This window comes from Podarcis cretensis, assembly GCF_951804945.1.
Source record: "Podarcis cretensis genome assembly, chromosome: 2".
NCBI classification, from domain to species: domain Eukaryota; kingdom Metazoa; phylum Chordata; class Lepidosauria; order Squamata; family Lacertidae; genus Podarcis; species Podarcis cretensis.
Genome location: NC_137171.1, coordinates 30920264 through 30947089, shown reverse-complemented (window position 1 = coordinate 30947089; position 26826 = coordinate 30920264). Strand labels below are relative to the sequence as shown.

Genomic DNA, 26826 nt, shown 5'->3' with positions numbered 1-26826 from the left:
GATTGAGTGGGAGGAGGAAAGGCGCCTTCTGGTACGGGCCCCACGCCGACGCGGGAGAGACTACATCTCCCAGCAACCACTGCGCGGGATAGTCGAGGCCGGGGTTGGTTCGGGCTGCCATCTTCCCAAGGCTGCAAGGGAGCGTTTCGGGGCGAGGAGGCACCGGTCTGCGGCTGGGAGTTGTCTTTTTTTTCCCCCGAGCGGGAAAAGTGACCTTTGGCAACGGCAGCGCCGCTAATCAGCTCGAACAGATAGTTAATTGGGTTCAGCGTCCTCACAGCCATGGGGAAATGGCCACACAAATATGCTCGGAGTGATGGGACATGGAAAGAACACATGCACAAACACATATTTCCCATAAACTTTCCTTGACACTAAGCGTTGGCTGTGTCCTTTTGGGCACCCGCTTCCCTCCTGAGGTTTTTTTGGGTTTTTTGTGCTGGCCAAGGAAGATGGCCACCCTTAATCCTGTTGGCCACTGATAAAGATTCCTAGCTTTGAACCCACCTCAGCTTCCGTAGCTTAATACCAGATTGATCTGCACACAGTAGCAGCTGATGAAGCTTCCCTCCGTGCTCTGACTTCTGCAGAGTGTTGTTTAGAAAGGGATGGGAGCAAGCCTGGATTTTTCTTTTCTCCTAGGCACAATTCCAAAGGTCCTAGTATTCACAGTTGGGCTTGTATTACTTAACTCGCACCACCAACCATCGCCATGTGGTTCAGCCTTTCCATTCACATGCACAAGTAGAATCAAGGTGAGCAGATGTGATCTGGTGAGACTCCTACTCTTTCCATAATTATGGGAAAGGGGCAATTGTGACAGGCGCATTATGCCGTGCCGTACTGTAGTAGTGATGAGGAAAGCTGCACTTGACGATATTCCCTCTTCTACACATATTAAAGGAACCACATTCAGGCATTCATAACCTGCCGTTATTTGAACCACATTGAGTGGGAAAGTGCTTGTAAGAGGGTACAAGAATAGATAGAATTTTAGAGTTCAAAGGGACCGCAAAGGCTCATCCAGTCCCACCCCCTGTAAGACTGGAATCTTTTTGCCCAACATGGGGCTTGAACCCAGGACCCTGAGATTAAGAGTCTTGTACTCCTCATGGGGAAATATGGCGTGATCTCTTAAGAGTACAGTAATCAAATGAAACTTTTAACACATGGCACAATAAAAGTCTGTAATTTTATCAGGACAAGTTACTTCCAGTTTACTGTTGTAACAATTGTTTTCTCAATTTTTTTCTTCTGTACCATGAAAATAAATAAAAGGTGTATTTTTTAAAAAAAGTTTTGTGCTCTTCATATACAACAGTGATGTGGATCTCGTTTGACTACAATAATCATCATTCCTTGAGAATATATATATATATGTATATATACACACATACATATATACCCACTTATGTGTAATTTTATGTGTAATTTTACATGCACCTATTGTTTTCCCTTGCTCATCTTTATTCTGCAATAAAAGGCCCAACTGTTGTAACTTTTCTTCACAGGGGAGTTGCTCTAACTCCACAATCATTTGGGTTCCCCTTTTCTGAACCACTTCTCCAACCTAAAATATCTTTTTTTGGGATGAGGCAACCAGAACTGTAAACAGTCTTCTGAGCATGGTCACACCATACATTTGTATAATGGCATTATGACATATTGACAGTTATATGTTCAGTCCCTTTCCTAAGTTGCCCTGGCTAGGCGTGAGCTGCAACCAACCACAAGATGTGCAATTATGCTGATGCTGCAACCTTTTCCTAGAAAGCGTTGCCCTTTGACAATACCTGGGTGCCACTTAATAACTGTTCTGTGGCAAAAGGATCCCCCCTTCCTTCTTATTCTGAATGTAAAAATACAGTTCCCTTTTCTGTACCCTTTGTTTCTAGTAAATTCTTGAATTGGAACACTTGCCTAGAAGTCCTAGCCCTAGAGCAGTAGGTCTCCATGATTGTGAAATCTGCAGTGGCTCAGAATAAAAGGACAAAGATCCCATGTTCTAAGTGACTAGAGATAACAAATCTACCCATCAACAGAGCCACCCACGACCTCACATACTGAGAGTGTAACTACTAGAAAGGGGCTTTTCTTCAGTTGGGTGGCCAGGATATTCAAGGCAAGAGGAGAAAAAGGAATCAGCAAATGAAATAAGGGGGTTAGTAGTGGGTGTTTGAAGGGATAGAGGAAAACATTGAAGTACAGTCAGATAACTGAAGTTTTCCTGCGTAAGATTAAAAGAGAGAGAGATTAGAATGAAAACAAATAAGGGCCCTTTTTAGTTTATGAATGAACTTCACCAGTGTAAAATCTTTCATAGAAACTCTGGCTGTTTGCTAGCTCTCATTAAAATTATATATTTAATATAAAACCAATCTCAGTTGCACATATACAGTATATGCCTTATAGTGTGGTAAGTTGCTTGGGGGAGTAGAGAAAGAGTTCCTCTTGTGACAAAAACAATTCCCAAAAGGCACCCCTGTGTCCTACTCCAGTTTCCAATGGAGGAACAAAGCAGCATTTAGTATAGGCAACTCCCAATTTATGCACAGGTTACATTCCCGTGTGTTTCAGTGAAAACACACATAGTTGAAACACTATTGAAAAAGCCCGCAAACATTCCATTCCTCCCCCTTCTGCCCATTTTTGTGATGCTTTCAGGTCACTTCTGGGTTCGGTGCAATGCGCATGTGCGGAGTCACACACGTTATCGGATGTGCGTAAAACGGTCACTGCCTGTACTAGCAGTCAGTCCCTATTCCCTTAGCTTACCTGAATCGCTTCGAACTTAGAATAAGAACATAAGTGCCATTGTGGTGTAGTGGTTGGAACCAGGACTTGGGAGACCAAGGTTCAAATCCCTACTTGGCCGTGAAGCTTACTGGTGACCTTGGGCCTGTTACTGTCTCTCAGCCTAACCTGTCTCACAGGGTTGTTGTGGGGATTAAGTGAGGAGGCGGCCCACCTTGAGCTCCTGTGGGTGGGGGGAAGGTGGGATATAAATTCAATAAATAAATGAAGTCCTGCTGAATCAGAAATGTCTTGCTCTGGGAAACCCACAAGCAGCAGCTGGTTTTACAGTGTACACTGCCTGTGATCTTACGATTTTTTTTCTAGTTCTAATCCCCTTTTAAAGACATCTAAGCTAGTAGCCGACCACAACATCTTGTGGGTGCAAATTCCATAAATGACTCAGGTTGTGTGTGAAGATTAAGGAGTATATTTTATCTGCTCTGAATCTCCTGCTAATCCTTTTCTACTGGGTTCCTCAGCATAACAAGAGGCAGAAAAATAACTGATCCAGACAGAAAACTGTTATCACGTACAGCGATACCTTGGGTTAAGTACTTAATTCGTTCCGGAGGTCAGTTCTTAACCTGAAACTGTTCTTAACCTGAAGCATCACTTTAGCTAATGGGGCCTCCCGCTGCTGCCGCGCTGCAGAGCACAATTTCTGTTCTCATCCTGAAGCAAAGTTCTTAACCTGAGGTACTATTTCTGGGTTAGCGGAGTCTGTAACCTGAAGCGTATGTAACCTGAAGCGTATGTAACCCGAGGTTCCACTGTAGTATAAAATTGTATCAGGGTGCAAGATGGGAAGAAACACACATAATGGGATGACAAGTGGCTCTCTTAGTTCATAAACCACACAAGTTATACATTCCTCAATTTGGACTGGGGGGGGGGTTGTGCCTCTAGATTTGTGGCAGCCTGGCTATACTTGGAGATCACTGATTTTGTATGTGCCTTAGCTTTGCAGATTTTACTGTGGGAAAAGCAGCCGCCCCCTTATGCAATGATTTCCTTCAGGGAATTACTAGTGGAACAGTTTCATGCTTGTATATAGATTGGTTCTGCTCAGTGATTCATACACAGTTCTGCTTTTTCTCAGCCGCTCATTACTCCTGGCTTTTCCTAACAGCCATGACCTACATATGTGAGAGGACTGGACGTTCATTAGGCAAGGAGGTGTGCTTTTTGTATGGGTGGGTAGCAACAGCACTGGAAGATTCCTATTTGGGCAGAGCTGTGCATCGCTGGGCTGGTACCACAGTGAGCAAAAGCAGCCAGGGTCTTAGATTGTGCTTGCCCAAATAACAGGGAAATTGCTCAAATTTTCTCCCCTACAAATCTTAGTGTAGCATAGAAGTAGAGGCTGCGGGGTGGGGGAAGGGGAAATCATAGTATATATTCAATAGTAGAGCAGCTAGAAGGTCTCTGGTTCAATCCCTGACACCCCCTGTGCAAAGGATCAGGTAGACCGGGGGGGTGTGGTAGAATAAGAGACAGTAAGCATATGTGTTTATTAAGCACTTAAATGACAGGAAATGTCACCATATGCACACATTGTTTAAAGGTAAAATGCTATACTTAAAACATACTGTCCAAACCATATGAACCACTGTCTTCTTTTTCTCCAGAACCTCCTCTTCTTCACCTTCATCTTTGGGCAGGTGACGCTTTGTCACACCCTTAAAGAGAAAATACCATTAAAGTCCAGTGGTACCTCGGGTTAAGAACTTAATTCGTTCTGGAGGTCTGTTTTTAACCTGAAACTGTTCTTAACCTGAAGCACCACTTTAGCTAACGGGGCCTCCCACTGCCGCTGCGCCGCCGCTGCACGATTTCTGTTCTCATCCTGAAGCAAAGTTCTTAACCTGAGGTAATATTTCTGGGTTAGCGGAGCCTGTAACCTGAAGCGTATGTAACCTGAAGCATATGTAACCTGAGGTACCACTGTACTTCTTTTTTGTGCCTCCTAGCTACTGAACAGTGGCAGATTCATAAATGAATTGTTTCTGTACAGTAGATAACGCTGACTCCAGTGGAAAAAGGACCCCTGGTACAGGGTAAAAACATAAGCAAGGAGCAAAACACACTTCATCTGGTTTTCTTTTCCAGGTATCTCGAGAGAAGAGGCAAGAGACTGACAAGGTGGCAGGTAAGAGCTAAGGTTCGGCCTTCCTAAATCATATTGTAGAGAGTTTTTAACTTAACCACTAGACTGCACCTGCTCACCATTCTATGGATATCCTCCACATATTAACTGCTTGATATCTGTATTGTGACACCCAGAAGAAGCAAGGTTTTCTGAAACAGAAAGAGGGAGCTGTGAATTGACAGCCAAAAGCACCCCAGGGTGGGAGAAGAGCTCCTTTCTCTGGGGATGTGATACTGAGGGCAGCAGATCCGCTGCTTGGCAAGAGCATGTTTTGCTGGTCTCTGCTTATGCTCAACTTATAAATAAACCAAACCCTACAGAAATGCATGCCACAAGTCTCCAGCGCTCTCTCTTCCAAAGGAAGCCAAACCCAGGTAGCACAGTGGAACTGCTCCCCACTTGGGGAAGCAGGGAGCACACAACAATAGAAAGGAAATAGAAAACGGACTCCCAAGGTATTGCCTGCTGTACTTTTCTGCATTTCCTCTGACCTCACTGTTTTGGAACGCATACAATGGGTGGAGGTGTGTGTGTGTGTGTGTGTGTGTGATGAAATGGACTGTAATCCATACCTTCAGAATTTTTTGCGATGTTCATATCCCACCTTTTCCTCTAAGACGGTGTACATAGCTCTCACCTCCCCAGTTTTCTTCTCATGGCAGCCCTGTGAGGTTGCTAAGGCTGAGAGACGGTGACTGTCCCCAGGTCACCCAGTGGCTTAGCGGGGCTTTGAACCCTGGTCTCCCACCTCCTAGTCTGACAATCAAACTACAACACCATACACTGCACAGATGCTTCTGCCATAATAAATCTTGTTGTTTTTGCTGCATGAGACAAGCGTGGCTCATGTTTGCTACAACAGAAAGGGATGCCGTTGAAGGAGTCAGAGGTGAGAATCAGTGCCAGGCTTGCATACTGCCTCCTCTTGCCAATCTGATCTCCATTGCCATGGGCAGCAGCTGTGAATTTCCCCTGCTCTCCCTCCTTCCTTCCTTGGCTCCGGACCCCAACATCTGGAGACACTTTCTGGCGGAGGAAACCTGCCTTCTCTGTCCCAGCTGTGGGTGCTGGGCACACATATGGTTAACGGCAGCTGTGCTCCCATCTGAGGGAGGAGGGCTGGCGGCGTACAGCGTCTGCCCCTTTCTTTCCCTCTTTCTCTCTCTCTCTCTTGGTTTTCCACAAAGTGTCTTGCTGCCGGGAGCCTGAGATCTGAAGGCTAGACACAGGGCTGCCAGGCTCTCCTCCTTTCTGCCCCACTAGCAAGGGGTGGCGGAAGCGTTTACTTGGAGGGGGATGCTGTAGAAGACCAGAGGCAAAGGCAAGCAGTGGCTCTGGCAGCAGCCAGTCATCCTGCCCCAAAGGTAGGTAGGTGCCCGTCAGCTGGGCAGCCCTCCGGGGCCAGCTTAGAAATGTGTGTGCAAAAGAGCTCAGATCTACCTGTGCAGGCTTGTCTAGGGCGAGTGGCTGGGCTTCCTGGGACCTTGCCCAAGGGCCTTTTCCTTCTGAAGGCCTCAGGTTGCTGATACCTCCGTTGCTTTTGGGGTATGCGCCTGTGAGTGTGTGCAGCAGAATCTGCCCTGTGTTGGTCCCTCCCATTACAGTAGATGGGACATGGTTTTTGGCCCCTCACCCTGTGGCTACCCAGCCCTGCTTGGCACTGCTCTAGGCAACATCCTGCACACCTCTAGATGTTAAATGGGCAGAGCCCACTGGCGCTGCAGGCAAGCCTCTGCCTCCCTGGGCAAGTGTTGCCTTGGGACAAGCAGCGCCAGGCAGCTCTGTGATGCATCCTCGCCCTGGTCTAAGGAAGGGGAAGGCTGATTCTTGCACTGGCTGCTGTGCCTCCTGGCACGCTTGCCAACTTGCAGCTTTTGAGTAACTGAGGATTACAACGCTTGGCTGCGGATAGTCATGGGCCACTTTGTGGGCCCCTTCCAGGAGCACCTCGCTATTTCCAAAAGGGTTATGGTTTGGGACCTGTGAGGGGAGCCCAGATGTTTTGGGGTCACCCTCTGCTCTCCCCGCACACCCTCCTACCCTCTTTGTGTTTGCCTGACTGGAATGGGACTCTTGAGGGTTTGGTGGTCTCTTTAATGCTGACGGAGATTTTTCCAGGATGTGACGGCTTTGCATTCCCAAGTGTTACCGGCTGCTGTATCAGGCCCTTGAGAGATGGAGAGTGGCCAGAGCGAACCGGAAAAAACAAACGCACTGCCGGAGCACACATCCCTGTATGCGCCTCTGCTCCTGTCTTCCTCCTTACAAGCCTGTGTTTGTCCAACAATGTGTGTGCCCTGCCGCTGTCTCTGGCTTCTAACGCTTGTCCTCGAAGAGATATGAACCTCCTTGCGGGCATACTATCTAGCTTCCTTTGTTGTGGGTTTCGCCTTGTGGGGCTAGAGAGAGTTAGACTAAACATTCAGTTTTTAAGCCTCCAGGAAGGATCCTGTTGTTATATAATGTCTGCCAACTCTTCAGGCTTTACACGTAACAAACAGGTGAGGATGATCTATTTTACCTAAGGCTCCTGGTTCTCCACATCCCAACAGCATGTTGCTTTTAAAAACAATTAAATGGGATCGAAACCTCACTAAATATTAAATCTGGACATGTTAGAAATATCCCATACCAGCTGAAGTCTAATCATCCACAGACTACCCGCTCAACAGCACTTCCCGAAATGGTTGTGTTCAGACTTCATTGAGGCTGTGCAGAGATTAGGGGCTTGAAACACAGCAAGGTTGTTTCAAGTCACATTCTTACATTGCTGCACAAACTAGAGAGGGGGCAGAGATGTCTTCACCTGATGCCCATTACCTGGAATTGTTTTATAATCTCAAACCCCAATTCGCTTAAGCTGCTGTCTGCGCATGTGCAGTGGCTGCCTGAAATGTCACCACAGCTTCCCTTTTTCTAGTTGGATGGCAGCTGGCTTGAGGGAAAATGCATCAAACAGAAGTATTTCTCAAGAAACTACAGCATATCTATGGAAACTGCCATGCCAAGTTTGGTGACAATATCTCGAGAGGTGGCCAGACCTATACCGAAAAAATGGGCAAAGTCATGCCAAGGTGATGGCATGCCATCTTGGACTGCCATCTTGATTAAGAATGGAGTCCGGCATCAAAACATTGATGAAGACTGCTGCTCCACCTTGGGAACCCCCATGCCGGGTTTGGCAACGGTATCTCAAAAGGCATCCAAATGCCTAGAGAACAAACAAATGGACAAGCCATTTTCTAAACTATATAATAGATTCATGATCATTCATACTCATGATGATACTCCATGTTTAAGCATGCATGTGAACTCAGTGTAGTCGAAATTGTCCTTTTTGTCAATTGGTGCTTCTCTGAAGAGCTCATCTACTTCTTCATCTGTAAACCTGTCTCCCGTTGTCATCAGCAATTCTCTCAGTTCGTCTTCTTGAATGAAACCTGTTGCTTCTTCATTAAAGCAAGCAAAGGCATTCCTATTTGCATCTTCTGGATCAGTGCCATTTAATTTCTCTCAAAACATTGTGAAGTTTATTGGTCCTGGAGCCTCATTCTTCATAGCATCTAGGTATTCATCAGCTGGATTCTTCCCAAGTGAAACGAGCATATCATGCGGTCTTCTTTTTCAGTGAAACCATCTCTGTTTTGATCAATCATGTTGAATGCCTCTTTGAATTCTTGAATCTGTGACTGATCAAACATAGCAAACACATTGGAAGTGGCTTGCTGAGGGTGCTTCTTTGTAGCCTTATTGTTTGCCCTTTTGATTGACATGTTGGCTGTTGGATTCTGAGTGGCGATGGACAAGAAGCGGTTATGGGAGAAACTCCACAAGAGTCAGTTTTGAAGCCTAAAACTGAAACTAGCATGGCTTCTCACTGCATGGAATCCGAGAATCATAGTTCTGTGCAGGCACTAGGTTTTCAGCATCTTCAGAAAACTACAATTCCCAGAAATCCCTGGAGGAAGACAAGTGTCTCAAATCAGCATTTATCTCTAATGCAGATGCACTTCTGAATGCAGCATAAAGTTAACTACATGTGTGTTCCTTTCCTTGCACAGTGGGGGAATGCCTGCACATCCATTTACATTATGGTTGCAGTTCAGCTGGAAAACATGTGAGCTTTGGGTGTGTAATGTGGCCTGCATGACCCCTACCTGCACATGGGTTGTGTAACTGTTTCCTTTGGTCCATGTGCTCTCTTGTTCTGCCCTGCAAAAGACACACAGCTGCTTTCGTGAGAATCTTCTGGTTCTGAATTTGGGCCTGGCTGTGTAGCTCATCCTTGGATAATATTCCCAGAGGATCTTTGACCGCGGATCTTAGGAGACTTGCCCAGTTTTGCTTGGCACTGCACTGCTTTGCCTTAGAGGACCAGGGTGGGGCAGGCTTCCAAACTATGCACATGCACATGTGTTTGTATACTCAGTTGCACTCTGCCATGGGATCACAGACTTGTCCCGGGAAGGAAACATTGGCCATTAATTATTGTTCTTTTTGTTGTTTCTAAAAAAACAACTTTTGGGCCCAAAGGCTGCCAAAGCGATTAACAGCTTGTTAGAACAACAAAACATACAAACCTATGTACTTTGGTGAAAATGTGCATGCTTGTTAAAGACCCAGTTTGGCAGCCCCCCATGCACATTTGTGTACACCCACACCCACCCACCCACTGGCTTGGGACCTCAATGGCTCCCCTCTGGAGGCTTCACCCGGGGCAAGAAACCCAGCTAGCTCCCCCTCCCGGTAGCTATGGTACTGACATGACCACACCAAGGGCAATTTACTGCCTATCAATGGGCTCCACTTAGGTGGTGAAATAGATCTTATGCCATTATGCAAATAATTTCCTGCACAGGAAGGTCATTGTGTGTGAAATGGGTGTAAGTAGTCAGGGTGTGTCTGAAGAAAGCAGTAAACTTGAAGAAGACTGTTACGTATCTACAATTCCATATTTCTCCTTTTTGTTTGGAGACAATTTAGTTGAACTTAGATCCCATTGACACAAATGACAAATCAATGGGAAATACGTGCAACTATGCAAAGTCCTTTTTGTGTGCACGAGCACACGATGGGGCTTTTTGAACACAAATGGGCTAACTCAGCTCTATATGCTAAAGCACACAATGACAAAACCCTAAGTCCTTTGGGATGTACATGCATAGTGTTCTTTCCATGGGGACATGAACCCTGGCCAAACAGAAGTTATGCCCTTATACAGGGAGCGCAATGCATGTGCATCCGTGTGCATCCTTTCAGACTGACGGCGCTGGCTGTGGTAGTGCCACGTCAACCATGCACGCCATTATCTAGAGCAGCCTTTCTCAACCTGTGTGTCCCCAGATGTTGTTGAAATACAACTCCCATCACCCCTAGTTAGCAAGGTCAGGGATGATGGGAGCTGTAGTCAAACAACATCTTGGGGACCCACAGGTTGAGAACCACTGATCTAGAGGGTGGGTTAGTCCATCTATGCACAAATCCCTTTGCATGCTTATATAGTGGTACCTCGGGTTACATACACTTCAGGTTACATACGCTTCAGGTTACAGACTCTGCTAACCCAGAAATAGTACCTCAGGTTAAGAACTTTGCTTCAGGATGAGAACAGAAATTGTGCTCCGGTGGCGCGGCAGCAGCGGGAGGCCCCATTAGCTAAAGTGGTGCTTCAGGTTAAGAACAGTTTCAGGTTAAGAACGGACCTCCGGAACGAATTAAGTACTTAACCCGAGGTACCACTGTACGTAAGGGACGCAGGTGGCGCTGTGGGTTAAAGCCTCAGCGCCTAGGGCTTGCCGATCGAAAGGTCAGCGGTTCGAATCCCTGCGGCGGGGTGCGCTCCCGCTGCTCGGTCCCAGCGCCTGCCAACCTAGCAGTTCGAAAGCACCTCCGGGTGCAAGTAGATAAATAGGGACCGCTTACCAGCGGGAAGGTAAACGGCGTTTCCGTGTGCGGCTCTGGCTCGCCAGAGCAGCGATGTCACGCTGGCCACGTGACCCGGAAGTGTCTCCGGACAGCGCTGGCCCCTGGCCTCTTAAGTGAGATGGGCGCACAACCCCAGAGTCTGTCAAGACTGGCCCGTACGGGCAGGGGTACCTTTACCTTTACCTTTACCACTGTACGTACTACTGTGACTTCTGGAATACCTGCTTTTTCCACTTGGCCTGGGAGGGTGGGACCGGGACTGACTCCAGCTACAAAAGCTGAGGCTGCTGAACAGGCTCTTAGGCTGGGGTGTTGTTTACATTTTTTGTTGGGATCGTTGCTGATGTTGGGGGGGGGGTTGTACCTTTATTTTAGATACTGTGATTTATGTGGAAAATTTTCCATTTGGTTGTGTATTTTTGATGTCTTATGTACTGTTTATGACCACTTTTGTTATGTTGCTGTTATGCTTTTTTTCATGTTGTAAGTCACCTTGAGCCTTGTTTGAACTGTGGAAAGGCAGCATACAATAAAATTATGGATGTATGTATGTACAACAGTGCAGTAGAGCCGATTTACCACATTTTGAAGTAAGCGATGTAATACACATTGCCATCTAAACTGGGTCTTCCCATAAGACTTTATGAAGCAAGGGAAAGAACATGTATTGCCACCCAAAGCATGCACACCCAACAAGTCCAGGGTTCAAAATGCTGCTGCGATCTCTGCCCACCACACCCACACTTTGACTTGCCTGACTCTCTCTTATCCCACAGGGCCAAAAGCAATGAAGATAACACTGACACCAAGTGCCCTTTTGCTCATCTGCCTGATAATCCAGGCATATTGCAATGAAAAGGATGTGGAGCAGAGGCCTGGAGCAGCAACACAGCCTCCACCACCCCAGCATCACACTTCCAGGTAGGTTGGAGCTCACCAACATGGTGCCTATGTGCGCACGTGTGCCCACAGAGGACTTCTCTAACGCCCACAGGGAGTCCTTCTTCCTTCCGCTGAAATTAGGCTTGAAATTTGTATTCAGTTGCAGCCAACAGAATGGGTTGCAATGTGTGTCGTCGTCTTCTTCTTTGGCGATCACTTGTAGCCGAGTAAGATTGTCTTCCATGGACACGGTTTTAACAGTGAGTCTGTAAGTGATTGTGGAGGCCAATTCTGGATCCACACGTCCTTCCACAGTGGGGACATTGGTTTCCAACAATGACAATGAAAATAATAAATAAGGTTGGGGTGATAACACATCCCTGTTTAACATCTGATCCCACTGTGAATGGTTCACTTTGAGAGCCACTGTTATTGGCAATTGTTGCTGTCATATTATCATGGGGGAGCCGAAGGATGTTCACAAATTTATCCGGGCAGCTGATTTTCAGAAGGCATGTGTATATGGTGTATGGTGGCCATGACTGTTTCTCTAGTTGACAAATGTGCCCATGGGCCCTAAAAGTTTGCAACCCTTAAGGAGGGTCATGACAGTGAAACTAGCAAGCAACAGGTTTCAGGGAAAGCAACAGCTTCGCCCTTGAGCGATGGAAGATGATCCCTGCTGAGGCTCTCTCACAGGGGTTCTGATGAGAGAGATACAGTCTAGCTGGACAGCTGCTGAAAATAGTTATGCTTTCCGTTTAGAACTGCTGAGTGTTAAAGAAATAACTTCATGGTGTACTTCAATGCCCAATTAACTCCATTAATGTGCATCGCCAGTACGCAGTTAATAAACAATTAAGTCTATCACCCTGCCCCACTTTGAATGAAGCCAGAGGCTGCTGGGTGATAAGGGCTCTGGAGGAGGTGTAAATGACTGCAAAAGGGGCCTAAATTGCTGTGTTGTAGCATAAAATTTAGATTCTTTTAACCACTGAACATTCCACCATGATTCTTTGTACTATAAAGGGCCATGTTTTCTAGGTCTCCTACAAATTAGCACTGTTCCAAGGCTTCAACCAACCTTAATCTGGCCTAGTCGTGGCTGGAAAGTATAGAAGTGTTCTGAGCATCCCTATTTTTCTTTTTTGATAGGGATGAGGAGCACTCCACACAGTGAGTTTTTGCTCCCTCTTCCAGTGAGTGGAAATCCCATCCATCCTTCTCAGATTTCCTGTGAACAGTCATATGCATTCTTACCTGCCACTGGATAGGCGGTTTAAGATGCATAGAGGCTGGGTGAGCCAGTGGTCCATGGTTCCAAACTGGGTGGGAGACTACGTGTTGAGATTCCTCTGTTGCAGGGGGTTGGACTAGATGACCCTCAAGGTGCCTTCCAACTCCACCATTTGACGAGTCCACAAGTCTACGAACTTCACCAGCTCTGAAACACTGGCTTTATTCTGAAAGTATAATGTACTGTTGTTTTAAAATTTGTGGTCCCCCCCCCCGTTTGTTTGTTAAATACATGGTTTAAAATAAATAAATAAAATAAATCCTGGCTTAAAAGCCTGTGAGCAATGTTTGCATACTCACACCCTGTTTCCCTTCCTCCCACTCTCCTGCTGAGACTGCAAATCATCTCTCTCTGTTTAGGATTTCAGACAGAAGTCTCCTTAGGAATTATGGGGCCCCTTTGCAGAAGATGAGGGGGAAAGCACCACCGTGAAAGAGCTCTCCCAACCTAAACCCCTCTTCCCTCATTGGTGCAGTGTAGTCACTGAGGCTAGAAAACTGTCAGCAGCAGCTAGTTCCCTGCAGCAAAAGCGGGGCTTTTGTCCAGTCTCTTGGCCAGATCTAGATGCTGTTCCTGAAAGAAGCAAAATTCCCGTAACGATAAAAATTTGGCACAAGCCAGGAACTATGCCACACATCGTGAGAAAGTAAGGTACCGTACTGATTTAATGTGTGCAGTTGGACGGCATGTTTGGCACATGCATAACTGATTTGACTGGCATCACCCCAGTGCTGATGTGTGCAGGCTGAGTTCAAGTGTCAGAGCACCTGCCACAAATTTCCCATGATTTCTTAACCACTTTATCTTAAAGGGTTATGCTGTTCTTGAGCTCTCTTTCCTCAGTCTGGCCAGCCTATTCTGTTTCCAAGTTTCCACCGCACCTCTACCGCAGACTTCTGCTCATCCACATTTGACGCAGCTGGGGTGTGAACTGGGAGAAACTCAGCCGCAAGACGATGGATTCTGTTCTGAAATGAGGGTGGTGGTGGAATGACCCAGCTTTAAGGCCTATATTTGCCTTTTGAGGCGATCTGGGTAATGCTTTTAAAAAACGTGTCACTCTGGACATGTGTGGAGTAAATTTATTCAGGTTTCCCTCCCATTCCCTCGGAGACTCTTGATCTCTAAAGGAGCTGAGTGGATGTGTGTGTATTTGGCTAAACCTACTGCATATGAACATAGAACGCCTCTTCGATCTCCATATAACTGCCTCTCCAGATAGCAAACATTTGCTGAATGTATTTGGGTTGCAACTACTTTCACACAATGGTTTTGTTTTTTTTAATGTAAGGAAAGGTAAAGGGACCCCTGACCATTAGGTCCAGTCGTGGCCGACTCTGGGGTTGCGGCGCTCATCTCGCTTTATTGGCCAAGGGAGCCGGCGTACAGCTTCCGGGTCATGTGGCCAGCATGACTAAGCCACTTCTGGCGAACCAGAGCAGTGCACGGAAACGCCATTTACCTTCCCGCTGGAGTGGTACCTATTTATCTACTTGCACTTTGATGTGCTTTCGAACTGCTAGGTTGGCAGGAGCAGGGACCGAGCAACGGGAGCTCACCCCGTCGTGGGGATTCGAACCGCTGACGTTCTGATCGGCAAGTCCTAGGCTCTGTGATTTAACCCACAGCTCGATCCGTGTCCCAATGTAAGGAAACTTATGGTCAATTTACTAACACACCCTGCTCTGAAGTCAGTGCTGGACACAATGTGGCATGAGAAGAAGCATGTTTCAAGCACCCCAGTTTTCTCCTACGAAATGTTTTGAGAGTATGCTGTTGCCTCTTTCCCTTTCTGTGTCTCCAGATCTGGACTCCTCAATCAGGCACCATGGCTAACTCCGTTAGGGGCAAACCCAGCCTAGTTGGTCATTGTTGTTAGGCAACCATATGGCATCCTTGACCAGATTATCCTGGAAACGGTTAGCGTTGGAAGAGTGTGTCAACACTACAAGCCAATTCCTTCTTGGGGCAAAAGGAGAGGCCACCCAGGCTAGGGCTGGAATTGAGATTGAGGTAGTGGCAGACAGTGGGAAAAGGGAAGCATGGTGGCTTTCAGCTCCTATTGCAAATTTGGGACATATGTCCCCGTCAACCCGAGTGAAAAACCTAGTCCTGAACAAGGAGCCTGGGAGAGTGGAGCAACTGGGGAGAAACTAGTTTATTTAGGGGCTGCAATAAACATGTCCCATCTCAGTGACCCGGCTCTCAGTAATTCACATCAGCAACATTTACTCTTTCTTCCATGTATTTTTAGTGATGCTATGACATTAAGGAAAAGGATAGGGCTGTGGTCACAAAACAAGGGCCTTTTCCCGAGATCTCTCCCAGGGGAGTCACCATGTTCCCTTTCCCCCTTTTCCCTGGCCCTGTGACTTAGCCTGCCTGTGCTGTTTCTGCCTCCCAGGCCTGAGAATCACCATGAGAAATACAGCAAGCGGCCCAGAGGGTCAGAATGCGTGCGATGCTGCGATCCTCCTGAGCGCATTTCAGCATACCCCATGTACCAGCCCATGCCTCAGATCAACGTTACCATCCTGAAAGGTAAGGGACACCAACTCTACCCCAGGATGCTGTATTCAGATGCCAAGCCTTTGCTCGGTAGCATCCCACACATTAGGAGACAGTCAATGGTCCTCTTCGGGTGTTCAAAAATCACGAGGCACAAATTGGGGATGGATGGATTGGGCATGCCTGCTCTACTTCTGACAGGAAGGTCTGAAGAGGCTTCTAAGTAAACTTGGTTGAATGTGCTTTGAAGCCCCAGAGCTTCCAATCAAGGGGAGCTTTCTAAGCGCATCTGGCCAAATGCACTTAGACGTTTCCTCCAAACCTTCCAGCTCAGGGTAGGAGTGGGCACACCCCATAAGCCCAAGGACAGATGCTCCCATCCTGTGTCCGAACATAGCCATAGTGTCTCCTGCCAGTTCCTTCTCTGGGTCCCATTCCTATTACTGCAGATGCGGGAGAGAGCCGGGAGAGGAACAGGCAGAGGAAGCTGCAGCTGCCATGTTGCCTGATGAAACACAGAACTTCAAGGCAGTGGCGTAGCGTGGGGGGTGCAGGGGGGGCCAGCCGCACCGGGCGCAACATTTGGGGGGGCGCGCTCGCACTCGCAGCTCTCTGCCCCTACCTGGCTCACTCATTCTCTCTCACTGCAATGCTGGCTATGCGAATCCGATCCGAGCTGCTGGGTCGCCGCCCACTGTGGAGGGGGAGGGTGCCAGGCGTGCGTTGCGGTGCAGAGCAGAGCAGAGAGAGAGCGAGGGAGGGACTATCTGGGGGAGGGACAGTGCAGCGGCCGCCCAGCGCAGCGCTGAGCGCGGGAGAGAACCACACCCGACCAGCCCAGGCAGCAGCAAGAAGAAGCTGGCAGCGGCAGCAGGTTAGGGGTTAGGGGCGCAAATTACTTGCCTTGCCCTGTGTTAGGGGGCGCAAATTACTTGCCTTGCCCCAGGTGCTGACAACCCACGCTGTGCCGCTGCTTCAAGGCACATGGTGGATCTCCAGGCTGTGCCCTGGCAGCCATCTGTTCCACGTAGGGGCAGGTTCACAGCATTCTCCATTGGCCTCTTATCTGGCCTGTTCTCAGAAATGCCCTCTGGCCTAAGCAAAACCGTATGCATGGAGCAGGCAGTTTAGAGCTGCCGTGGAGTGGAGTTCCAAAAGCTGCAGCGAGTTTGATTTTTCAGTGTCCTCAGGCTCTGGTTATAAGGGGTGGGGCGGTTGTCTTTGGATGAAATGTTGGGTTCTTTAGATTCCAGAGCGGCCGGTTGGGAAGAAACTGTATAAGCTAAATAAATTTCCTGGCCTGGAGGAGCTGTTATCATAATTTTATCCAAGCTCTTTTCTTAAAGAAGGCCAAGTGACACCACCAAATTAGTCTTGAGTCAAGCCCAGGACTCCAGAGGTTGCGTTAGGACATGGCCTGATTTCCCGGGAAGAATATGAAAGATGGAGAAATTGTGTCATCAGAGGCGGCCTCTCTGTTGCTGAACCTCTACCCTCCCAATACATTTTAGACATGGCTGTAGCTGAGTGTGTGTGTGTGTATGTAAAATGCATATTTGACAATATTTAAGACCTAGAGGAGGTAGATTTATGTTCGTACCCACAGCTAAGGTTCCGATTCCTTAATTAACTTAATTAAAAAAAAAACAATTTTATTGACTCATAATTAAATCAATAGAATTAATTAAGACATTTCAATATTTCACTTCACTCCAATTACATTCTTGTCTCATACGTTTTGCAAAGGAGAAACCTCCGATTTTGCCTGCAGATATGCTTCTAGTAAAATTAAATTCCATTTAATACAGAAGAAGATTTGCCAAGCGATAAGTTTTCGAGATGGGCAGACACCAATCTAGTGCCTACCCTGGCAGCAAGGAGAATTTTCCCACACATTTGGACCCACTCTGAAAACTGGGGAACTGAGGGCATCATTTGTGGTAAAATTCTCCTCACCACAAGGGTGGACATGATATACCACTGCATAAACACAATGCATTTAGCGCATTTAGACTAGATGACCCTTGGGGTCCTTTCTAACTTTACATTTCTATGATTCTATGCTCCCCCCCAAGAATCATGGAAACCGTAGTTTGTTACGGGTGTTGGGAATTGTAGCTCTGTGAGGAGAACTACAGTTCCCTGGCTTTTTTGGTGGAGGGAGTGTAATGTGCTTTAAATGTGAGATGATGATGTTTATGCAGCCAACAAGTGATTGTTCTGTTTTGACTGGACCATTCCCCTTCTAGATTTCTCTCCCAAGCGTGGGTGGAATGATTATTCTATTTATTTGTACATTATATAAAAATGCAAAAGTTGCTCCCTGGCTTGCCCATTGGAGGCCAAGGTTGCCTACGTTGAAATGATGCTCATCTATGATCTCTTCACTACTCAGGTGAGAAAGGGGACCGTGGTGAACGTGGCCCCCAAGGGAAGCTGGGCAAGGCTGGTTCGACGGGAAGCAGGGGCCAGGCGGGCCTCAAGGGGCAGAAGGGGAACATAGGGGCCCCGGGGGAGCGGGCCAAGACCAACTATGCTGCCTTTTCAGTGGGCCGAAGAAAACCCTTGCACAGCAACGACTACTACCAGACTCTTGTCTTTGACACCGAGTACGTGAACCTCTATGGACACTTCAACATGTTCATGGGCAAGTTCTACTGCTATGTGCCCGGCATCTACTTCTTCAGTCTCAATGTGCACACCTGGAACCAGAAGGAAACCTACCTGCACATAATGCACAATGGGGCTGAGGCGGCCATCTTGTACGCCCAGGCCAGCGACCGAAGCATCATGCAGAGCCAGAGCCTCATGCTGGAGCTGCAGGACCAGGATGAAATCTGGGTGAGGCTCTTCAAGGGTGAGCGCGACAATGCCGTCTTCAGCGATGAATACGATACATACGTTATTTTCAGTGGGTACTTAATCAAACCCAACTCTGAGCCTTGAATCTGCTGACAGATGGACAAAATACGGCCAGTAACGTCACCTGGCTCTAACCTTGTAGTGTTTCTCTACTTGCTGAATTCTAACCCTACTTATCTGCCATAACCCAGCCTTGACCTCTGATATGACCTTTATCCTCATCAAACACTCACCCCACTTTCCCTGGACAAGGTTTTCCCCCTGCTTCAAACCTTTGGTCCTTCTCTCTTCCCTCTGCCCGCAAGTCTTAAGCCTTAAGTTGGCGTCAATATTCCCAGTCAGATCGTCACACTAATCTAACTTCTGCTCTTATGGGACTGACTCCCCATGCACAATCATTCCCTCTGCTCTAAGACTGGGACTCACACCCTCCTAGATAGTAATGACACTTCTTCTATACAAGTGTCCTTAGACTGGTTTTCTTATTTTATTCTTGCTTTGCCATTCTCAGCGTTTGAAAACACATGTCCTGCTAGAATCCTCCCTTGCCCCTCCACAAAATCACAAAATATTTAAAACAGGATTGCACAATTTCTGTTCACGCTGACCTCAAGGCTTGGTCCTTTCTGTACTGTGTTCATTATCAAGAGGAATTAAAATTTAAAAAAGAAAGAAGGGGAAACAAACAGCAGTAATATGCAGATAATACGAATAATACCAGTAGAACACAGTTCCCATTGTAGATACAGTGACTATCAGAAGAGGAATGTTAAACCTATAAGATGATAGAAGCCTTCCAGATGCCCAAGGAGGTATCCACTTTGAATTGGTGCTTATATGAAATAACCAGGGCAGTGAAGACCTCAGACCACTGTGCAATAGACAGCATGTATTTATCCTTCCGGACTTGAAACAAAACCCACTTCTGTTGCCTGGTTCAGTCATTCTTAGGAAGATAGGAATCTCTCTTATATGAAGTCAGACAACTGGTCAGTCTAGTTCATTGCTACCTACACTGACTGGAAGCAGCTCTCCAGAATTTCAGGAAGACCTTCCCAGGGATGCTTGAGACTGAACCTGGGACCTGCAACCAAAGCAGCTGCTCCACCACCACTGGATCTCACTACTAGATCCCAGCTGGGCAAGGACCTTATCCATTGTCCATTGTTTATGTCCATTGTGGGGAATCCTCTGGTCTGTGGGCCCAGAATCTCAGAACTGTAGAGTTGGGACCATGAGGAACACCTGGTCCAACCCCACACAATGCAGGAATCTTCTCAAACCTATGGCCCTGAGATTAAGTGTCTCAAGCTCTGCCAACTGAGCTATCCCTAATGAGTTGTTCCGAATGGCCCACAAGGCTGTTTATTGACAAACAATTTAAAAAAATATATTTTTGATGTCACCTGTTAATCAGGCCCCTTCTATTTGCTGTTGACCTCTGACATTTAGGCTGTCAGTTTCATTTCAGATTTTAAGTCTCAAGAGTTTTCAGCAATGCAACTGTGCCTCCTTCCATGCTTCCTCTTATCAATATCCTTAATCTGCTCTCTCCTTCCACCTCCTCCCTTGTTATCTGTAAATACCTCCTTCTCTAACCTTGGCAAATATTCTTCTCTTTACTCAGCGTGACACACATTAGTGCCTGAACGCCCAGCCCTATTCACTGAGCCAGTTTGGAATACATGGTGTGGTTTGCTACAAAGGGCACTCGCCCTTTTCTTCCTGGAAATATGGGAGCAGGAGGTGCCAATCCATTCAGATGCTTCCTGTCTATACATTTGCCCGTTTCTGGACTGCATTCTGCAAACAGCTTAGCACCAAGGCAGCAGTATTTCACCAAGTTCTATCTTCCATACCCCAAGCTGCCGTCTCAGTTCCTTGGCATGAGGTTAGCCATACACCATGAGTGAAGTGAGCAGAGTTCAATGGTTTACTGAACAAGGCTCTGTTGGTATCCAAGCCTCCCTGCTGGACAGGGAAGGCCTGCAATGTCTGGCCTGCCTCTACTGCCAGCATCCTTGTTCCAGGCAGGCACAGTAAAATAAGAAACCTGTCCCTGTAGAACAAAACAGGGAGAAAGCTATACAATTGTTTAGCACTGAGCACCATAGGTTCCTGTTAGCCGTGCATTTATTTTTGAGGAGTCTTTCCAAGCTGAACAAATCCTCCTGTTCCTGCTGCATTCTACTGCCACCAAACACTCCTGTGAGCAGTTGGGCCTGAGCACATCTTTCATAGTGATGTGAAGGTCTGTGGGGGGGGGGGGTGGATGGAAAACTGCAACAGCAAACAGGTTTCCCACCAATTTTCTATACATGTACACACGCCCGTCCACATCAGGACCTGGAGAGGTCATTAGAGGGCTTGACACCTTTACCCACTGCAGCAGACCCAATCCAGATCAGGGTCCCTGCTGCTATTTGCATTGGAAGGGAAACGTCCATGGATTCAAAATGGTGAAAGCAATTGCAGTTTCTGTTTTGCTGGGCCTGACAGGAAGTTGCTATACCCTGCAGGCATCCAGACCCAGAGTCGCTTGGCTAGCTCTGCTGATTAGGCCTTCGACTTGGGGGATGTGCGTTTTACGCCATGTTTTACATTTTTGTGCCATGGAATTCACTAATTCTGCTTTTGCATTAAACCTACAGAAGCAATTAGAACAACTAAGCAATACCCTGGCAAACTTCCCTTTCAACTCTGCTCTTTCTCATGTAAGGAATTAAGCTTCCATTTTTACACAAGCACTCCACAACTCTTGGAAGGGCTGGTACCTTGTACCACAAGGGTATGGTTTTGCATATGAGGAAAGGGACCCCAAGGGTTTTAAATTATGAGCCCGTGACTCATAAATTTAAAGCACATACCCCCCCCCCCAAACAATCATGGGAATTTAGTTTCCCCCCTCAGCACTATAATTCCCAGCACCAAACTACAATTCCCAGAACTCTTTGGTTGAGGAAATGTGCTTTAAATGTATGGTGTGTACGCAGGCCTGCTGAGAACCACAGTTCCAAATGAATAAAAATCGCAACGATTCTGTTGTGAAATTCTCACACTAATTTCTTTTTGTTTTTGGTGCTCTTAAAACATGTGCAAGGAAGGTGTCCTCAGAACATTGTCGACATTGAATGCGTATATTTGTAATTTGGTAGCGTTAACTTCAGTATTTCTGTGGCACAAGAATTTGGACCTCCCAACTCACCCCTGTCTCCTCCATGCCTCGGCCTAGCCCTTGTTCAAACCAAACACACTGTCCAGAACACCCCTGCTGAACATGTGTGTGGTGAGGTCACATTCTTAGGGAATGGGAGTGGGGAGGCCAGGAGAGAAAGATGGGGGAGAGGTGGGGAAGGAACTGGCCACCAAGCGGATGTGCTAATACTATTATTGGCAGAAGTGCTGTGGAACCAGGAAAGGATGAAGTCACTTGCTTAGCAGCCAAGGGAAACATTCTGAGGGACAGGCCTTCATGGTCAGCTTCTGAGTCCCATGCCCAGAGTGGCACCTCTTAACAAAGCACAGAGCTCACCCAGAATACCATGCTATTTCTGAGGGACAGCCTGGCTTTGCCATCATGGGCAGACAGCTTTGCTGACGAGTCTAGTGACACCATAACACACAGTTATTTCACGACAAAATAAAAAAATTCCTTCCAGTAGCACCTTAAAGACCAACTAAGTTAGTTCTTGGTATGAGCTTTCGTGTGCATGCACACTTCTTCAGATACACACGAAAGCTCATACCAAGAACTAACTTAGTTGGTCTTTAAGGTGCTACTGGAAGGAATTTTTTTATTTTGTTTTGACTATGGCAGACCAACACGGCTACCTATCTGTAGTTATTTCACGCACAGCATGCCTTTTCTCAATAGCTTCTCTGCTTAACAAAACAGGCTTGGCAAATGCTTATTTTGAGCCGGAACTCACCTAGGAACAGGATATTTTCATATCACTCATTAGTTGGGATTCATTTTTCTCTGCAACCATAGATAACCTGAAGGGAATAATACTTCTGAGCAGGCTCAGAGTGCATGCTCCTCTTAAGTCACCACAGCCAGCCTCCATAATTTTGGAAACCTGTGAAGTGCTTAGACTTTGTCAATCAGAGCTATGTCCCAGAATGCCACTTTCCACAAATTAAGTGTGGTATCCTTCCCCCCACCAACTTCCGCCTTCTCCTCTGAGAGCCGGTTGCTTGTATGTTGTGACAGCTTGGGCTGTGGCTTTATGTTTTTCATGCTCTCCCCTAACTCTGTGAATGCTACCAGACTGCACCCTGGACACCATATAGACAACTTCAATAGCATCATGGCAGGGATAAGCACTGCTTTGACTTCCCAGTTGTTTGTGCTGCATCCTCAGCTAGGAATGCCTTTGTAATCTCGTTCTGCCTGCCTTCAAAATAGCTCCCACCTAAGACCTAAATGTTAATGATCCCATTGGTAGCCATCAATTTAATCAAAGACCAATGGTTAACAATATGTATACACGCCTCCCAGAGAAGCCATGGATCCAAAATAAAAAAGGAACAAGCAAACAAGTAGAAGCTGTATATATTTTGCCCTTTTCTTCCTCTATTGTGATAAATGGTTGAACAATAAACATATCTATCTGTCTGTCCATCTGTCTTACATCCAGCTCCGCGAGGGGGAAAGAGCTGCATTTCAAGAGTGGCATTTCAAGAGTGGCTACTTGGAGCGTTTCAATGACCTGCTGCCCTTGCTGCTATTTTTTAAATGCCGCTCTGCTATCTCCTTGTCCTGCATGGTGTGAGAGTCCTCCCAGATCTACAAATGAGCACAAGTTCCATTGTCCCCAGAAGACGCCATGTCTTGTTTCATGTTTTGCCTGCTAGCAGATGGTGGCTTCAGAAAACGTGCAAGTTACACGAAAGTAGTTATCTGCTTCCACAAGGTGCTTTGCCTACCCAGGTGCACGCAGGTATAGGGGAGAGGGAAAAGCATGATGATGTCCATCACTTCAAGTACATGTTGAGAACTCACTGCAAATCATAGCTTCTAGGCACGTCTACACGGCATAAAACAGATCTCCGTGCAGGTTTTATGTACGACAGTGTGCTCTGGGCTTACATCTTTTTGTATACCAGTATAGGGAATGTGTGGGACGTGGGTGGCGCTGTGGGTTAAACCACAGAGCCTAGGACTTGCCGATCAGAAGGTCAGCGGTTCGAATCCCTATGACAGGGTGAGCTCCCGTTGCTCGGCCCCTGTTCCTGCCAATCTGGCAGTTTGAAAGCACGTCAAAGTGCAAGTAGATAAATAGCTACCGCTCCTGCGGGAAGGTAAACGGCGTTTCCGTGCGCTGCTCTGGTTCACCAGAAGCACTTAGTCATTCTGGCTACATGACCTGGAAGCTGTACGCTGGCTCCCTCGGCTAATAAAGTGAGATGAGCGCCGCAACCCCAGAGTCGGTCGCGACTGGACCTAATGGTCAGGGGTCCCTTTACCTTTATAGGGAACGGGACATGTGAGGAAAAAGCATGAATGTTTGAAGCAACAGCTATGTGACCATCTCTTCTAATTAAAGCAGCTCGTTAGCCATTGAGGACTCCTTCAGGGATCACTCTTGGCACTTCTTCAGTCTTATGTAGTATTTTACAGGTCAGTAACCCCAGAAAAAGGAAGCTCTCTTTACTGTAAACATGTAATACCTATCCAAAAAAAGCAACAGGCCATAATTTTCATTATTTAAATGTAATGCAGCCAAGGTTTTAAAAAGTATTTTCAAACGGGAAATCTGCTAATTAACAAGGTACAAGCAGAATGCAGATTAGCTAGGGCTTGAATTTGAAGGGGCTGCAGAGGATGTTGTTATCTCCTAAGGCAACCAACCACAAGTGTAACGCAACCCAAGCTGTTAGGACGCACACAGAGTTATGGTATTTGCCTCCAGGTCATATTTGACCGTGTTTAGTTTTCCTATAAAGACCCTCTTTCAACTTCCTCCACCCTGAAAGGAAGTCTCCATGGAGACTATTAAAAAATAAATAAGCTTCCCTCTGGGAACCATTGTTTGGATTTAAAGAGACCAGCCAACTCACATCAAGGCCTCCTCTTGAAAATAGAAAATATTTGTGAATCCAAAAGGGTGGGGGGTGGGGAATGGTGCTTTGAAAACCCCAATCCAAACAGCAGGGGGCTTCCAGCAGGAGACACAAGCACTTGAATATTCCAAGGCCTGGGGCCAAACTCTGCAGGAAACTATAGCATGTGAAGGGGCAGCTTGAATGCATATCCTTAAAATGAATTTAAGGGAAGAACCCATCCATCAGATCTTTAGAGGTTGCTCCACATTATTATTATTATTATTATTATTACTAATTGGGTTTATATACTGCCCTATACCCAGAGGTCTCAGGGTGTTCACAGAAAAGATCAGGGCGGTTCACAGAACTGGTATGCATGGCTTTATAAAGTGACACCATCTATGAGCTGGATCAAAACATATATATGAAGTTGCAATCTGTATGATTCAATGTGTGGGATGGGTATTGTGAAAGTACTGCCAGGAAATATAATGCTATGACGCACAGTTCAAAGGAACTCTGTAATCTCAAATATTACTGTATTAAGAGGTCACATTATGATTTTATTTTATTTTTAAAAAGAACTAGGATGAGGGCATTTCCTGTATATTTTAAAGAACTACAGAGGAATATTTAAAATCAAGCACCCACACATTCAATATACTGGGTGAGGGGGTAACAGAGAGCTATCTACTTGGTTTGAACTAGCTAAAAATGGTGGATCATGTTAATTTCCTGTGATAATAGTGTGAGAGATGATGTAATAGCTCAGATCTTTAGCTTTGTGGATAAACAGAATTCGGTTAAGGATCTGGAATAAAGTAAAACAGCATCTCATATGTCCATAAACTGGCCTTGCCATGTAAAGTCTCTGGGAGCAAGTGACAGGAGGGTGAGCTGCCAGACAAGATTAAAAGATTATTTTGTTCACAAGTTGCCCAATGTTAGAAGTTCAGACCCTCCAAGTGTCCCTATTTTCCAGGGACAGCCCTGGATTTACAGAAGCCGAAATTGATCCTGGAGTGCCCTGCTTTTCCTTAGGATGCCTCTATTTTCATCAGAGACATTTTGGAGGTTATGGAGTTGTGCAACAACCGAGCCAAGGAAAGAAGTAACTATATACAACCTTTAGAAGGCAGCCCTTTATAGGTTTTTTTTTTTAAAACAACAACAACCCTGTTTAATCTTTTATTATGTTTTTATATATGTTGGAAGCCGCCCAGAGTGGCTGAGACAACCAAGTCAGATGGGTGGGATATTATAATTATTAAATTATGATGGTGATGATTGAATAGGACGTCCCTATTTTCATCGGAGAAATGTTGAAGGGCATCGGGTGCAAAATGGGAGATAGAAAGATGTAATAATGATAATAATTTTATTATTTATATGCTACCCATCTAACCTACATGGCATGAAGAAAGATAATGTATCTCGCAGAAGCCCAAATCTAAAGAGCAGGAGCAATAACAAGATGGGTGGAGGGCTTCCCAACTGGAATTTCTCCCTCAGCCATCAGAGTTGTCTTGGACTGGCCCTTCCCAATAGCTCTGTGGCTTGTTACTGGTCCTGGCAGGCATAGGTGCCAACTCTCTGGGGCCCTGGGTGCCCAGGCACCCACAAAATTCCCCATGAAGGGACCAGACACCCACAAATTTTGGTGCCAGGGCCATGCACACTACATGGCACCCACAGCCCCGGGCACCCATGGTTGCAGAGCCAAGCTGGCATTCCTGCTGGCAGGTCAATGAATTTCCCTCTATCAGCCCCCTTCCCCTTGCACCATGGGGCAATCAGCAGCCCATGTAGTTAGTTCCTAGGTAGGGAGTGGCATAGCCGAAGCTGGCGTTTCAGGGTGACATGAGTAAGAGCTGCTGGTAAAACGGCTGTGACAACTCAGACATTTTTATGGCCTTTGCTGTCTTTCGTTCCTCTGATACAGCCAATATCTGTTTCTCACATGTAGAGAGTTTTTTCCTCCAACATCTCTCCTCTACCCTTCCGTGACAGAAAGGCAATGAGGTTCTGCTTTTCTCTTAATTAAATTGGCTGCTGCTATCAGCGGGGTTTGTTAAGGCTGCAATGCTGGTTGATACAGGTTTCTTTTTTTTTTTAATTTTAAAAAATACATAAAATCACTTGCCAAAACACACCTTTCCCATCGCTTGCTTAATTTCATTTTCCTCCCCACAGGACGTTTCACAGAAGCAACAACAGCCCCAAACCCTAATAGCCTGGGCTGTCTTGTTCTCAAACCCTTCTAGCTGGAATGTTTTCTGTATCTTCCCAAAAAAAGAAATGAAGAGTAAAAACAAAAAACAAATGAAAACCTAATCATTCTAATGAAATATCCAAAGAT

The 26826-nt window shown here is 46.4% G+C and overlaps 2 protein-coding genes and 1 pseudogene across 4 annotated transcripts in view; 1 reads left to right on the top strand and 2 right to left on the bottom strand.

The window, feature by feature from the left end:
* The window catches only part of CANT1 (calcium activated nucleotidase 1), a 164040-nt gene that overhangs the window by 7303 nt on the left and 129911 nt on the right, over window positions 1-26826 (bottom strand). Inside the window, exon 1 of one of the 2 annotated variants that reach the window (XM_079965556.1) lies at window positions 13013-13057. The exons of the other annotated variant lie outside the window; for it this stretch is intronic. Within the exon in view, the coding sequence (XP_079821682.1) occupies window positions 13013-13042 (30 nt within the window). The 5' untranslated portion in view covers window positions 13043-13057. Of the gene's footprint in view, window positions 1-13012; window positions 13058-26826 lie in introns of those variants that run through there. 2 annotated transcript variants of the gene reach the window in all.
* On the top strand, window positions 4351-23041 carry C1QTNF1 (C1q and TNF related 1). The gene is made up of 4 exons (XM_079965673.1): window positions 4351-6309; window positions 11647-11791; window positions 15454-15590; window positions 17953-23041. Exons 2-4 carry the CDS (start codon window positions 11658-11660, stop codon window positions 18501-18503), a joined length of 822 nt encoding a protein of 273 aa, XP_079821799.1. The 5' UTR covers window positions 4351-6309; window positions 11647-11657; the 3' UTR covers window positions 18504-23041.
* Window positions 8184-9084, bottom strand: LOC307210100 (myosin regulatory light chain 2, smooth muscle minor isoform pseudogene; annotated as a pseudogene). Its single transcript has one exon. The product of its transcript is annotated as a myosin regulatory light chain 2, smooth muscle minor isoform pseudogene (transcript).

What these genes read in the sequence shown, in the direction of transcription:
- C1QTNF1 (XM_079965673.1), top strand. Translation starts at nt 11,658, where the DNA reads ATGAAGATAACACTGACACCAAGTGCCCTTTTGCTCATCTGCCTGATA. An exon ending in CCCCAGCATCACACTTCCAG is followed by an intron (nt 11,792 to 15,453) that starts GTAGGTTGGAGC and finishes TCTGCCTCCCAG; the next exon opens with GCCTGAGAATCACCATGAGA. An exon ending in CAACGTTACCATCCTGAAAG is followed by an intron (nt 15,591 to 17,952) that starts GTAAGGGACACC and finishes TTCACTACTCAG; the next exon opens with GTGAGAAAGGGGACCGTGGT.